Source organism: Panthera uncia, chromosome B1 (assembly GCF_023721935.1).
Source record: "Panthera uncia isolate 11264 chromosome B1, Puncia_PCG_1.0, whole genome shotgun sequence".
NCBI classification, from domain to species: Eukaryota; Metazoa; Chordata; class Mammalia; order Carnivora; family Felidae; genus Panthera; species Panthera uncia.
Genome location: NC_064811.1, coordinates 69,865,382 through 69,878,423, shown reverse-complemented (window position 1 = coordinate 69,878,423; position 13,042 = coordinate 69,865,382). Strand labels below are relative to the sequence as shown.

At 41.6% G+C, this 13,042-nt stretch overlaps 2 protein-coding genes across 9 annotated transcripts in view; one reads left to right on the top strand and one right to left on the bottom strand.

Annotated features, from left to right (window-relative positions):
- Positions 1 to 3,446, top strand: part of SLC10A6 (solute carrier family 10 member 6) — a 34,037-nt gene extending 30,591 nt beyond the window's left edge. For 2 of the 4 annotated variants that reach the window (XM_049630834.1, XM_049630833.1), the window contains one exon: positions 251 to 681. In XM_049630834.1, the coding sequence (XP_049486791.1) occupies positions 251 to 465 (215 nt within the window). In that variant the 3' untranslated portion in view covers positions 466 to 681. Of the gene's footprint in view, positions 1 to 227; positions 682 to 3,162 lie in introns of those variants that run through there. The other 2 variants (XM_049630836.1, XM_049630835.1) reach the window with 2 other exon arrangements.
- A 5,237-nt stretch (positions 3,447 to 8,683) lies between these two features.
- Positions 8,684 to 13,042, bottom strand: part of PTPN13 (protein tyrosine phosphatase non-receptor type 13) — a 228,140-nt gene continuing 223,781 nt past the window's right edge. For all 5 annotated transcript variants that reach the window (XM_049630820.1, XM_049630821.1, XM_049630823.1 and 2 more), the window contains 2 exons: positions 12,167 to 12,229; positions 8,684 to 9,378 (listed from right to left, as the gene is read on the bottom strand). In XM_049630820.1, the coding sequence (XP_049486777.1) occupies positions 9,283 to 9,378; positions 12,167 to 12,229 (159 nt within the window). In that variant the 3' untranslated portion in view covers positions 8,684 to 9,282. The remainder of the gene's footprint in view (positions 9,379 to 12,166; positions 12,230 to 13,042) is intronic.

Sequence of the window (13,042 nt, the reverse complement as noted above, 5' to 3'; positions counted from 1 at the left end):
GGCTTTTTCCCAGAGACATTTAGCATGTCTATGGGAGGAGGCGAGTTCAGAATCTACTTATGTTGCCTCCTTGAACCAGAACCCCCTGTTTCCATATCTTTTCCTTTCTTTTTCTCCTTCTTTTTCCTGTGTATTTTCACATATATGGCCCAAAGCAAACACAGCCCCAAAGTATTGACAAGTACACAATATCACTACATTACAGTGTTTGCTAAGTGATGTTTTAGTACTTGTATGTTTTAACACCTAGCATACAAGATGTACAAGAGGAGATTGAAGAATGAACACAGAAAAAAGAACACACGTTGTGAAGAAGGCTGCCATAACAAGAAATCCACTTCTCCCAAAGAGACTGGTGCTTTTTTGGAGGTGAATGAGGAAGTCACCATAACTTCTGGGCCATCAATGCCGATGGATCTCCACACAACCCTTGAGCCACCTGGCCACATCTCTTCTGGTACCTAGTAAGGGTTGCTGGCCTGACTGGTCTCCATCTTCCTCAGTGGCCAGTAAAGACAGTGCAGAACTGATGTTTGGATCTCATTGGCAGGGCCTATGGGAATATTGGATATTTATATTTTCATGTGGTTTGTGAACTGTCATAGGATCCATTTTTGAGAATGTATTCTGCCTCTTTCCGGGAGTCTTTTGGGGGTTTGCACAATATATTTACTAGCTGCTGCTGTGTGTTCTTGTCTTCCCACGTAGTGAAGAGTAACACTGTTATGCAAAGTCATCCTGGATCTTAATTTTCCTGAGACCTAGGACTCTGTAGAGGAGATTCCACTGCCTGCAGCAGGGAAAGAACAGAGTCTGGACCCACTTGATTTTTGGACAGGTTCTTTGGAGCACTGGGGAGGAAGCATACAGTTCCCATAAAAAATGAGGCCATTTCTCAAATAATAATAATTTTTTTTAGGGCTTGGAAATCTTTTGGGACTGTAGATGCAAAATAAGTTTAGAGGGAATTTAACGACCACTTGTGGTTAAAATGTGAATGCCCCATATTTTCAGTCCCTAATGATAGGCACAATATATAAACACTTTTTGCTTATATATCATTTTAAGAAACATTCCATAGATTGAGATCATTCCATATGTACTATTTCATAAATCAATGATGCATTATGGAGCATCTTTACATGTCAGTCATTGTTGACCTACCTCATTCTTTAGAACCGTGGCTTCATAGAAGTGTTCCATTGCATAGAAGTACTGTAATTTATTTAACCATTCCTTATTTGTGGACATTTAGATAGCTTTCAATCCACTGGTATTCTAATGCTGCTACGAACACCCGTACTGCTGTGCGAGCGTTTTTGGAGGATTACTTCCTATGACTTGAACAGCCAGGCCAGGTGCATATTAAGATATTGGTCAGGCTGCTCTCTGGTGATGTAAGAAGTGACTGAGTGGGCCTGGCTTTCCCATGGTTGCACCAGTCTAAAGAATGATCAGTTCTGATTTGTGAAAATATCTCATTTACAATTGCGTTTAAAAAATGATAAGTGGGGGCGCCTGGGTGGCGCAGTCGGTTAAGCGTCCGACTTCAGCCAGGTCACGATCTCACGGTCCGTGAGTTCGAGCCCCGCGTCAGGCTCTGGGCGGATGGCTCGGAGCCTGGAGCCTGTTTCCGATTCTGTGTCTCCCTCTCTCTCTGCCCCTCCCCCGTTCATGCTATGTCTCTCTCTGTCCCAAAAATAAATTAAAAAAAAAAAAAAAAAAAAAAAAAAATGATAAGTGAATTAGAGTATTTTCCATGACCACTTGCCTATTCAGGTCCTTTGCCTGCCTTACTATTATAATTTTTCCTTTTTGATTGATAACATTGTAGCACATCATGGATAGTGACACCTTGACCTATTATGTCAACATTTTGCCCACTTTTAATCTTTTAGCTTTTGTTTTTCTATGTCTTTTGCTGTATGGAAGTTTTATATTTTTTTATATATTTAGTTTATTAGTCTATTGAAAAATGTTTTTTTGACCTTGATATCTGTCAAATGTTCTATCTTTGTGTGGATTGTGAATTATGATAGTATTTCTTTTTGAGAACGTATTTAGCCCCTTTGCAATGTGTTCTATTTGGGGGTTTGTACCTGTATTTACCATCTGCTGTGTGTGCTGTCTGGGAGTAGGTAAAACCCTTCTTCCTTTATTCTGACATTATTAAAAATATTTCCCAAATATTTTTCTATTACTTGTATGAGCTAAACATGTTTATTCCATTTTGAATTTACGTTTTTGTATGGTGTGTTAAGAATCTACATTTTTTTTATGACTAACTGCTCCAACATCATATATTGAACCATTCATCTTTTCTCCACTGATTCGAAATGCCACCTTTCTCACATAATTTCCTATATAATGTGTGTTTGTTGGGGCTGTATTTAGTTCCATTTTTCTCTGTCTATTCTTATTTGTAAGGTTTGAAATGTGTGAGAAAGTATATTGTCTGAGATTTAGTGCTTGGCAATTTTATTTTGTAAGCATTCCCCAGAGCCTGTAGGTTAATATAATGATAACGATTATTAAGGTATTCTCATGACAATTAAGAACATCTTTAAAAAATTTTTTTTTAAACCTTTATTTTTGAGACAGAAAGAGACAGAGCACGAGTGGGGGAGGGGCAGAGAGAGAGGGAGACACAGAATCTACAGCAGGCTCCAGGCTCTGAGCTGACAGCACAGAGCCCGATGCGGGGCTCAAACTCACAGACCATGAGACCATGACCTGAGGCCAAGTCAGATGCTCAACCGACTGAGCCACCGAGGTGCTCCAAGAACATCTTTGTGATAGTACAGAAAGAGCCTCAGTAAGTGTCACAGGTATATTTACACGGAAAAGAACTATGCAGACTGACATGTTTGTTAATTCTCAACTGCTGCTTTACTACGTGAGGATTTCCATTTATCCACCTGATAAATGTTTAGGTGTTGAGAAGCTAGTCTGTGCTGTGTACAGGCACTTGGGACATGGGGCAGTAACGAGGCAGGAAGGATTCCTGCTGGCATGGTTCACACTTTAGTGGGACTAGATCCCTGCAATGAACACAGCCAGTGGAGTTGGGCATTCACAGAGATTCCCTGTCCTAAAACGAGCATTAACATGAATTTTAAAGAATCCATAGACAATGAATTTGTAAATTGTTTCTCTACCTAGGCATCTAACACGAAGTGGTGAAATCCAATGCTCTGTTCCGAAAGCATTAAGTATGTGGTCAGTATTTACAATAGTCAGGACTGGTATGGGGATAAGACCACCAAAAGCCATCACTTAAGACAGACATGACACAAATCAATGTAAGGGTCTGAAAGTAGTCCCATCAGAAGACTGCCATCTCCAGAAACGGTTTGTAAACGTGTCACTGAGAACTGGAAACGGTCATGTTGTCCTGGAGGCTACAGTTACCTTTAGCATGAAGAATGTAACTAAAAAAAATAAAAAAATAAATAAAAAAAGGCTCTAACTGAATAAATTGTATTCTAACTGATTTAATTATTTAACTGATTTAAATAATTATGGGTTCATGAAAGCCAGTGCCTATATAAAGCTCAGCAGTGGGGCTAGAGAACTATGCCAAGCAGAATGAGTCCAGCTCTATGTCCTGAAAAGAGCCGCTGGATACTTGAGGCAGCACAGCACAGTGGGAAGCACATGGCTTTGCCAGGGCCACTTGCTTTGTTCCACTTAAAAAGCTAGGACGCCTTGGGAGTAGTGGGATGAAGTCAGGCCAACTTCACATTGAATTCCAGCTCTGTTATTTGGGCAACACCGGGCCCGTGACGGTCCCTCGGAACTTCAGTTTCCTCTCTTGAAAAGGGTGGTAACATTCAACCCTAAACACCTTGAAAATACCTGGTTTGATACATGGGAAGTGCTCAGTGAGTGTTGTGAACCTTTCCCTTCCTTGTGCAGTCATAATTCATCCTGGAGTACAAAGGGTAGTTTGGCCTAACACAGTTCAATGGGTCATAGCCTCTAAGCAACCTTCTGACCAGCCTTTGTGTGTACTTTGCCCACCTGGAGGAGCCCAACCTGAACGATCACTTATTCGGCTGGATAGAGCTAAGCTAAGAAACTGGCAACATGACTTATCAGCAGGCATCCTGAGATTTGCTTAGCATGATCTCTAGAATATACTGAATTTTGCGTGAATGGATATAATTAGGTTTCTAAACCCATGAAGCTGGAGACTACTTTAAGAAAAATGTTTATTGGGGCACCTAGGTGGTTCTGTCCGTTAAGCGTCCAACTTTGGCTCAGGTCATGATCTCACGGTTCATGGGTTCCAGCCCCACATTATGCTGACAACTCAGAGCCTAGAGCCTGCTTCAGATTCTGTGTCTTCCCTCTCTTTCTCTCTGCCGCCCTCTACCTGCCCCCCCCACCCCGCCCCACGGCTAGTACTCTGTCTCTCAGAAATGAATAAACATTAAAAAAAAAAAAATAGTATGAATGTCTTTAAAAATGTTTATTGATGGGGGAGGGGCAGAGAGAGAATTGCAAGCAGGCTGCATGCTGTCAGTGCAGAGCTCAATGCAGGGCTCAATCCCACAAACCATGAGAACATGACCAGAGCCAAAATCAAGAGTTGGATGCTTAACCAAGTGAGCCGCCCAGTCCCCCCTGAAGATCACTTTCAAATACTTCTGGTCTGTGAATTTTCAACAGCTATAAATTCAGATACCTCTGGGGTCAGGGAGATCTTAGAAGATGGACACCGTGTTAGCTACTAAGGAATGGTGGAAACTGGGAGAACTGGAAAGGCACACACTGCTACCATATAGGTATTGTTTCCTTTGTCCTTCTTAACAGAACCAAGATTTTGTTCAGGGAAGCGATATGTAGCTGAAAATAGCTTTCTTGAAGTTGGAGATGGTCATGTGACACAGTTCTTGCTAATAAGATAGGAGTGAAGTCTGCTTGTGATTTTGGAAAATTTTGCTTTCTTGCCAGAGGGACTGATGGACTCTTTCTCCTTGTCAATACTATTTCGTTCCTAGAATATGGATAAAGTAGCTGGAGCTGAAGCAGCCATTTCCAGACAGCGAAGCAAAGGTCAGGATAACTATGTATCTGTTGGCATTCTTGAACTATATAGAATCAATGCCAGCAACTGCCTACTTTTGAATTTTTAAGTTAATTTTTAATGTTTATTTATTTATTTTGAGAGAGAGAGTGAGCAGGGGAGGGGCAGAGAATCCCTAGCAGGCTCTGTGCTGTTAGCACAGAGCCCAATGCAGGGCTTGAACTCACGAACTGTGAGATCATGACGTGAGCTGAAATCAAGAGTCAGACACTCAATTGACTGAACTACCCAGGAACCCCTTGAATTTGTTTTCTTAAGGACAGAAATCTCTGATTTGTAGAAGCTTGTTTGGCTAGCTTTTGACAACTTGCAGTCAAATGTAATTCCAAGTTAATATGTTACAATTTACATTGACTTTAAAATATTATGCAGGTCAATGCATAGTTTGTTACATTTATCTCCACCATAACAAAGTACCTTAAATATTTCTGAATTAATGTAAAATGGAAACACATTCTTTCACTGTCAAGGCATCTGTCACCAGAGGATAGCTTTGGTGAACTGTTCTTTTAATTTCTTTCTTTTTTTTTTTTTTTAAACGTTTATTTATTTTTGAGACAGAGCATGAACAGGGGAGGGGCAGAGAGAGAGGGAGACACAGAATCTGAAACAGGCCCCAGGCTCTGAGCTGTCAGCACAGAGCCCGACGCAGGGCTCGAACTCACGGACCGTGAGATCATGACCTGAGCTGAAGTCGGACGCTTAACCGACCAAGCCACCCAGGCGCCCCTAATTTCTTGAATCTATCAGATTGCACTTAGATAATCACTAAAAAAAATTTTTTTCATTATTTATTTTTGAGAGACAGAGCACAAGTGGAGGAGGGGCAGAGAGAGGGAGACACAGAATCTGAAGCAGGCTCCAGGCCGTGAGCTGTTAGCACAGAGCCCAATGTGGGGCTAAAACTCACAAACCATGAGATCATGACCTGAGTCAAAGTCAGATGCTTAACCGACTGAGCCACCCAGACACCCTGATAACTTGTCATTTTAAAAGCAAGAGATCAAGCAGGCTATCTGGAACCATAGATGTGAACACCTGATTTTTTCTCAATAGTCATTTTTCTCCTTTGAACGTAATTCAGAAATACTTTTATCAATGACATTTACCAAAGTTGTGATTTGGGGATAAATGCGTTTTTGTTTTTATAAGTTTATTCATTCTGAGAGATAGCCCAAGAGGGGGAGGGGCAGAGAGAGAGAAGGAGAGAGAGAATCCCAAGCAGGCTCCACGCTGCCAGCAGAGAGCCCGATGTGGGGCTCACACCCACGAAGCTGTGAGATCATGACCTGAGCTGAAACTGAGAGACGGATGCTTAACCCACTGAGCCACCCGCGTGCCCCAGATAAGTGCTGTTTCTAATCTTGCAATGCTTAAGACTATACTTAAGATACAATTCTTTTCACAAAAATTTTAAAATTTTTAGTTTTTCTTATTATTTTAGAGAGAGAGGGAGAAGGCGTGAACAGGGGAGGGACAAAGGGAGAGAAAGAATCTTAAGCAGGCTCCGTGCTTAGCACAGTCTGATGTAGGGCTTGATCTCAGACCCTGGGATCGCGACAGGAGCTGAAATCGAGAATTGGATGTTTAACCGACTGAGTGACCCAGGTGGCCCAAGATACCGTTCTTTTACAACATACTTTAGTTTTATACACAGATTCCATCACAACCTGTGCTTCCCCTTCTGTAGCATAGAGTTATCATGGGGAACAGCTGTTCGGCCAACTCGTTTCCCAGCTTCCTAGTACTCAGGGGCAGCGTTTGGCCAGTTCTGGCTGAGGGAATGAGAGGCAATGTTGTACCTTGCTTCTAGGCCTACCCAGCTCCTAAAATCCCCCACAGGTGGTCCTCTATGCTCTTTCCCCTTTCTGGCTGGGGGAATGGAGACAATTCCCAGGATGACCTTGGAAGTTGTGTGTTGACTGCAGAACCTCTGTCAACCTGGGTTCCTGCACACTGGAGAGAGCTATCTTGCTTAGTTGTTTACCTGCCCAGCACTGTTAAGGAAATGAGAAGCAAGCTTCTATTATGTTTGAGCCATTATGTTCTGCTGTATATTTTATAGTGCTTAGGTACCTAATGTGTGTTAAGAGCCAAGTGGTGTTTATTCATTCGATATTTGAGTGCCTTCATGTGCCACTCTGGCTCTGTGGCATTGCCATGCTTTCTAACCAGAGTGGCCCTAGCAAAGGTCTCCTTCCATTCTATGGCAGTGGGAGCCAGGGCCCAGATGAGAGCAGTAACATGTTTACTATAATGAAGTTTCCATTCAGGGGTTGTAAACTGAAACCACATTTTCTTGCCACAGTTTCCATCTCCTAGCTACATTCTTTCCAGAAAAGGATCCTTCTTCAGCTTTCCGCTCTCCCATCTCTGTTGACTTCAGATGATAGCTAATCATCTCCAGCTGTACTGCCTCCCAGAGCCCTGCTGGCCTGGTTTCCTGTGCTTATGACAGGAAAACAAGGCCTCAGGATTCCAACTCACTCAGAACAGAGGTTTCCAAATATCTTTTAAAGCAATAGAACCCTTTTCTCCCAAATGAAGTCTTCAGCTACAATGCAATCTACAAAACCTGTTCTTTTTTTTTTTTAATTTAAATTTTATTATTTATTTTGAGGGAGAAAGACAGGTAGAGAGAAAGTGCACAGAGGAGGCACAGAGAGAGAGAGAGAGAGAGAGAGAATCCCAAGCAGGCTCCATGTTGTCAGTGCAGAGCCCGATGTGGGGCTCAATCTCACGAACTGTGAGATCATGACCTGAGCCAAAACCAAGAGTCCGACACTCCACTGACTGAGCCACCCAGGTGCCCCTATAAAAACTGCTCTGAGGTAGGAATGGTGGCGTGGATGCTTCTGTTGCCAGATTTGTAACTACTTCCGACCAGGTGGGGAGTCAACTGTAACACTGTGGCCCTCTGTGCAGACCCTGGTGTCTTCTGCCTTCAAACAGCCTCAGATACTCAGGATTAGTTTCCATCCAATCGTTGCACTTGGGTGAGATCAGAAGTTCAAGTTGACTAGTTCAGAACTGGTTAGTCCCATGAGGATGAACGGAGCAGTGTCCCAGGTTTCGAGATGTCATCACTCACAGCTGAATGGAAAACTGCTGACAGAATTAGGACTGAGGGACGCGCAGCGGTCGGTACTGAGAATCAGAAGCAGGCTCTTTGAGGCAGATCTCTTTCCCTTCAGGCAGAACCAAATATAACCTCCCAGGAAATGTGATATTGTTTTCCTTGATTACCCCTTGTCAGCTTAGATATTCTGAGTTTTACCACAATTAGAACTTGAAAGTATTCTGATTTATGTATGAGGCACAGTAAGCTGGCACCACTCACAGCGAGGCGGAAGGAAGGGAGACTGAATGTCTTAGCTACTGTCGGTCAGGACATGACCCTCACGTCAGACCCTGATGAAGATCCAGCAGGGTTTCTAACACCACTCTTGGTCCCTGGGGCCGGCACGCCTGGGGCCAAGTTGGGGAGATGGGAAGTTGGGGTCCAGAAGTTCTTGTCTCCCCAGTGCCTGGGTGTTAAGAAATAACACACTGAAAATGTTGAATTTGTCCGCACACACTTTGGCTTGCTCATATTTTTAAGATGTATTTTTATTTACAGAGTGAGATGAAGCATAACAGATAATGCAGTTACAAATGTATCTGATAACTCCATTTTCATGAAAAAGTATATAAATATATTATAGGAAATTCTATATAGTAAACATCAGAAACTGATACAGTAAACATTTGCTACGTTTTTCTATTCCAATATTACTGTCATTTAAAGCTTAAATACTGGTTTCAAGTATCTCCTATAAAATAACTCTATTAAAATACTGGAAAAGAATTTTGCTATCAACAAGATTGGTGCATTAAAAATAGACTTGGTGTGTGTGTCTTTGTAACAATGTCAACTATAATCAAAGGCTGCCTTAATCATCGCTAAGATCTGCATTGTTCAGTTAGTGCTAAAAAATTTTAAATTATCATCACAGGCTGAAGTAGCTGTAAAAATACAGCATTTCACCATCGTTGTTGTGAAGAATGCCCCTCTAAGGTAGAGGAGAATAAGCATAATAATGTTGTATGGACTTGCGGCCCTGTGATCATTATTTTAAACAGGGAGCAGGAAAATCTGTTGGAGGTTGGGGGAGAGATGAAGAAGCATCCAGAAGGCTGTTCTTTTCCTGTTATTTCAGAAGCTGTGGCTGTTCTGTTTGCTCTTCTTTAGCTTGAAGACGCGTCAGAACATAAAGGATGACCTGATAGCAGAAAACATACTGATCCTATGGCCAAAAGAGAAAAAAAAAAGAGACAGATTCTAGATTTATAATGTGAAATAGATACGTCATGAGTAATTTTGGAAATATGGAGAATTTTGTTATAGTTACTATTAAGATGCAGGACATAGAATTGTGCAGTATCATAAAAATTATAAGAAGCTGAAACTGGATGGACAAAACGAGGAGGGGAAAAGCCTTGGGGGTGGAAATATCCCAGAGTCCCAACCGAAATTGTCTGTGGTACGCCACTTTTATGTTTTGTGTTTTGGTAATATTTATGATTTGCTTTTATAAGGGAAAAATAAACTTCCTACAAAATTTCCTGTAGAGTTTATTGAGCTCATCTTGATGTTCTGAAATGTCAAAACCCAAGACACCACACAAAATAATTTTCTTGAAATATTTGGAACAAAAGAATATGGAAATCAAAGAATCAAAGTCTTTCGAAATTAACTTTTTTTTTTTTTTTTTGGTGAAATTACTCTCTGTTTAGTTGATGGTGCAGTGATCTGAGTTTTCTTGTTATACAAGGAATTAATTCACGATATACTAAATGGAAAGTAATAAAACAACTACAGTTGAAACTCATTCAAAGCAGTCATGCCTGTGAACTTGTTTGGACTAAAGAATGAAAGAACGTTCCCTAAAATGTTGACAATTCTGGAGAGTAGGAATACAAGTAACCCTTTCGTTTCCTTTTTGCTTCTCTGTATTTTGACTTTCCCACATTTTGCACAAGTTCATCTTTGACTTTCTCGCACGCCACAAACAAACCGTTAGCAAACCTATTTCCCATGATGCCCCCTTCCCCCTATATCCACCACTCCAGTCTGCACCACACCTGCCACCTAATGGACCTACCTGCTTCTAACCCTGTAGCCTCCTCCCCAAATCCCGTATTGTTTTAGCACAGTAGCCAGAGAGGACCTTTAAAATGTGACTCAGATCAGGTCAGTCCACATCCTATGATGGCTCCACATCACTCAGAAGAAAGCCCAGGCCCTGGTCCTGTCACTTCCCTTTTCCACCTCAGCCACACCAGCCATGGCCATGTTTAAACACGCAAGACCTGCTCCTGCCTCAGATCTCCACATGGGTGGTTCTGTCTGCCTGAAATGCTCTTACTGTCAGATAGCCAATGACCCGCACTGCCCTTCCTTCAGATCTTGGCTCCAGTGTCACTTTCTCAGTGCTGCCCCCTATTGAAAGCACCTCTCCCAGCCTGCCACCATGCTTCCTCTTTGCCCTGATCTATTTTTTTTCCCCTCTAAAGTACTTATTACTTTCAAAGATCTTAGATAACTTAGTTAGTGTGCCTAATATCTGTCTTCCTCCTCACCACCCCTTGAGAAGATCTTTGCTATTCTAGCAGGGATCTTTGTGTCATTCACAGATGTGCTCCAAGTACCTAGAAGCATGCCTGGTCCACAGCAGACACTCAGTAAATAAGTGTCTGTTGAGTGAATGAATTCCCTGGGTATAAAGAACTTATTCAGATCAGTAGGTTCTCTTTACCTAAAAAATGTGTATCAGCTTAATATTTAGGAGATTTAACTTGAATTAAAAGTGTACATGAATGGAAGGCAGGCAAACTTTAATTTTAAAGATAGTCATAAACTTTTATATTCTTCAGGAGGAAGAGAAATGTGAACTTACAGACATATAAAAAGCTTCCATATCCCTCCCTACAATACAAACAATAAGAATAGTGGAACTGCTCAGAACAGACAGATAATCTACATAATGCAGTTCTTGGAAAGATACAAGTCTGTAGGTCAGTGGGTGATATAACCCATGGTTTGTTATCATCGTTTGAAATGAACACGATCAAAACAGGAGATACAGATCCACACATTCACTCTCCCCCAAGAGTGCCTCGTCCAAGCTAAGCAACTCCAGCCTGCCTTCTGGCCTTCTGCTCAGTGCTGCTGAATCCATTCCCTCTCAGGGAATTTCTGTAGCAAGAATGTTACCTTTAACATCTTTAAGTTGGAAATGCAGAAAGAATGCCACTAATTATATGCTATTTGGTACCATCCCCAATTGTTGCCCCAACATGCCCCCCTGTTCTTTGCAGTGCAGATGCACTCATTTTTAAAAAACTAAAAAAAAAAAAAAAAGGTATTTTTATTAAAAATATTTATTTTAATGTTTACTTATTTTTAAGAGATGGAGAGAGACAGAACATGAGTGGGGGTGGGGCAGAGAGAGAGGGAGACACAGAATCCGAAGCAGGTTCCAGGCTCTGAGATGTTATCACAGAGCCCGACATGGGGTTTGAACCCACGAGCTATGAGATCATGACCTGAGCTGAAGTTGGATGCTTAACCAATTGAGCCACCAGGGTGGGGGGGGGGGGGAGAGGGGGGGGGGGGGAGGAGAGGGGGAGAGAGTGAGAGTGAGAGCAAGAGCGAGAGTGAGAGTGAGAGTGAGAGCGAGAAGCCCAAGCAGCGTCCATGTTCAGCATGGAACCAGATGCAGGGCTCGATCCCACAACCCTGGGATCTCAACCCAAGAAGAATCAAGAGTTGGATGCTCAACTGACTAAGCCACCCAGGCACTCCCTTTTTCTTCATTTTTTAAAAAATTAAAAGGCAAAATTTAAATATTTTCATTTTTTTCTGAATTAGTCCTCATGCTTAAAGAAAAAAAAAAACAGTCCCTCACTACCACAGATGTTTGGTTTTAAGGAATAATGTGAAGGCCCATTAAGAAGAGAAATGGTTTAACCAGAACTCTGAAAAGATCCGAATCCTCATGAAAATCCTAATTAGAAGACACCAAGACTCACCTCTGTCTGAACCATCCCATGTCTTTGCAGTCTCATGCAGCGCACGAGGTCAGAGATGTCAAACTGCCAAAGGAAATGGCTATCCGTTAGAGAAAGTGTCACCGAATCTGAACCCCAAAGGTTCACAGAGGAAGGACTTCTATAGATTTCTATATCTCATTCTCCTTCCCCTTATAGCAGCTTTGGGAAATTGTTCCAGACAAAATAAGTCAATGGACTAACTCTGCCATCATTTCATAATTTTATTTATGTTCTTTGTAAGAATTAGGGGAAGTTGTTTTATTTGAAAGTCCCAAACAGAAATTGTCTTCCCTCTGGAATTTGACTTATTTCTAATATCACCATTTATTTTATTAAAAAAAATTTTTTTTTGAGTTTATTTATTTTTGAGAGAGAGTGAGAGCACAAATGAGGAAGGGACAGAGAGAGAGGGAGACACAGAATCTGAAGCAGGCTCCAGGCTCTCAGCTGTCAGCACAGAGCCTGATGCGGGGCTTGAATCCACAAACCGTGAGATCATGACCCGAGTCAAAATCGGATGCTTAAACTGACTGAGCCACTCAGGTGCCCCCTCATATCACCCTTAAAAAAACACAAGGCAAGCTATTTTTCCTGCAGTTTGCTTTTCAGAATGAAATTCCTGATCTTTTTATTTTCACTGATGTTAGCAGTTTGAAACAAGGGAGAAATAGACTGTTTTGTTTTGTTCCACTTAAATCATTAATGGTAGATACAATACTGTGTGAAGAGCAAGACAGAACTGCTTTTAACCAAAATTCTTTAAGACATGATGATTTTAATTGCTTATATACAGTAAGATGTTCTAACATTGTAAGTAAGGTTTATACTAATTTAATTTTAATAAGATTGTAATCA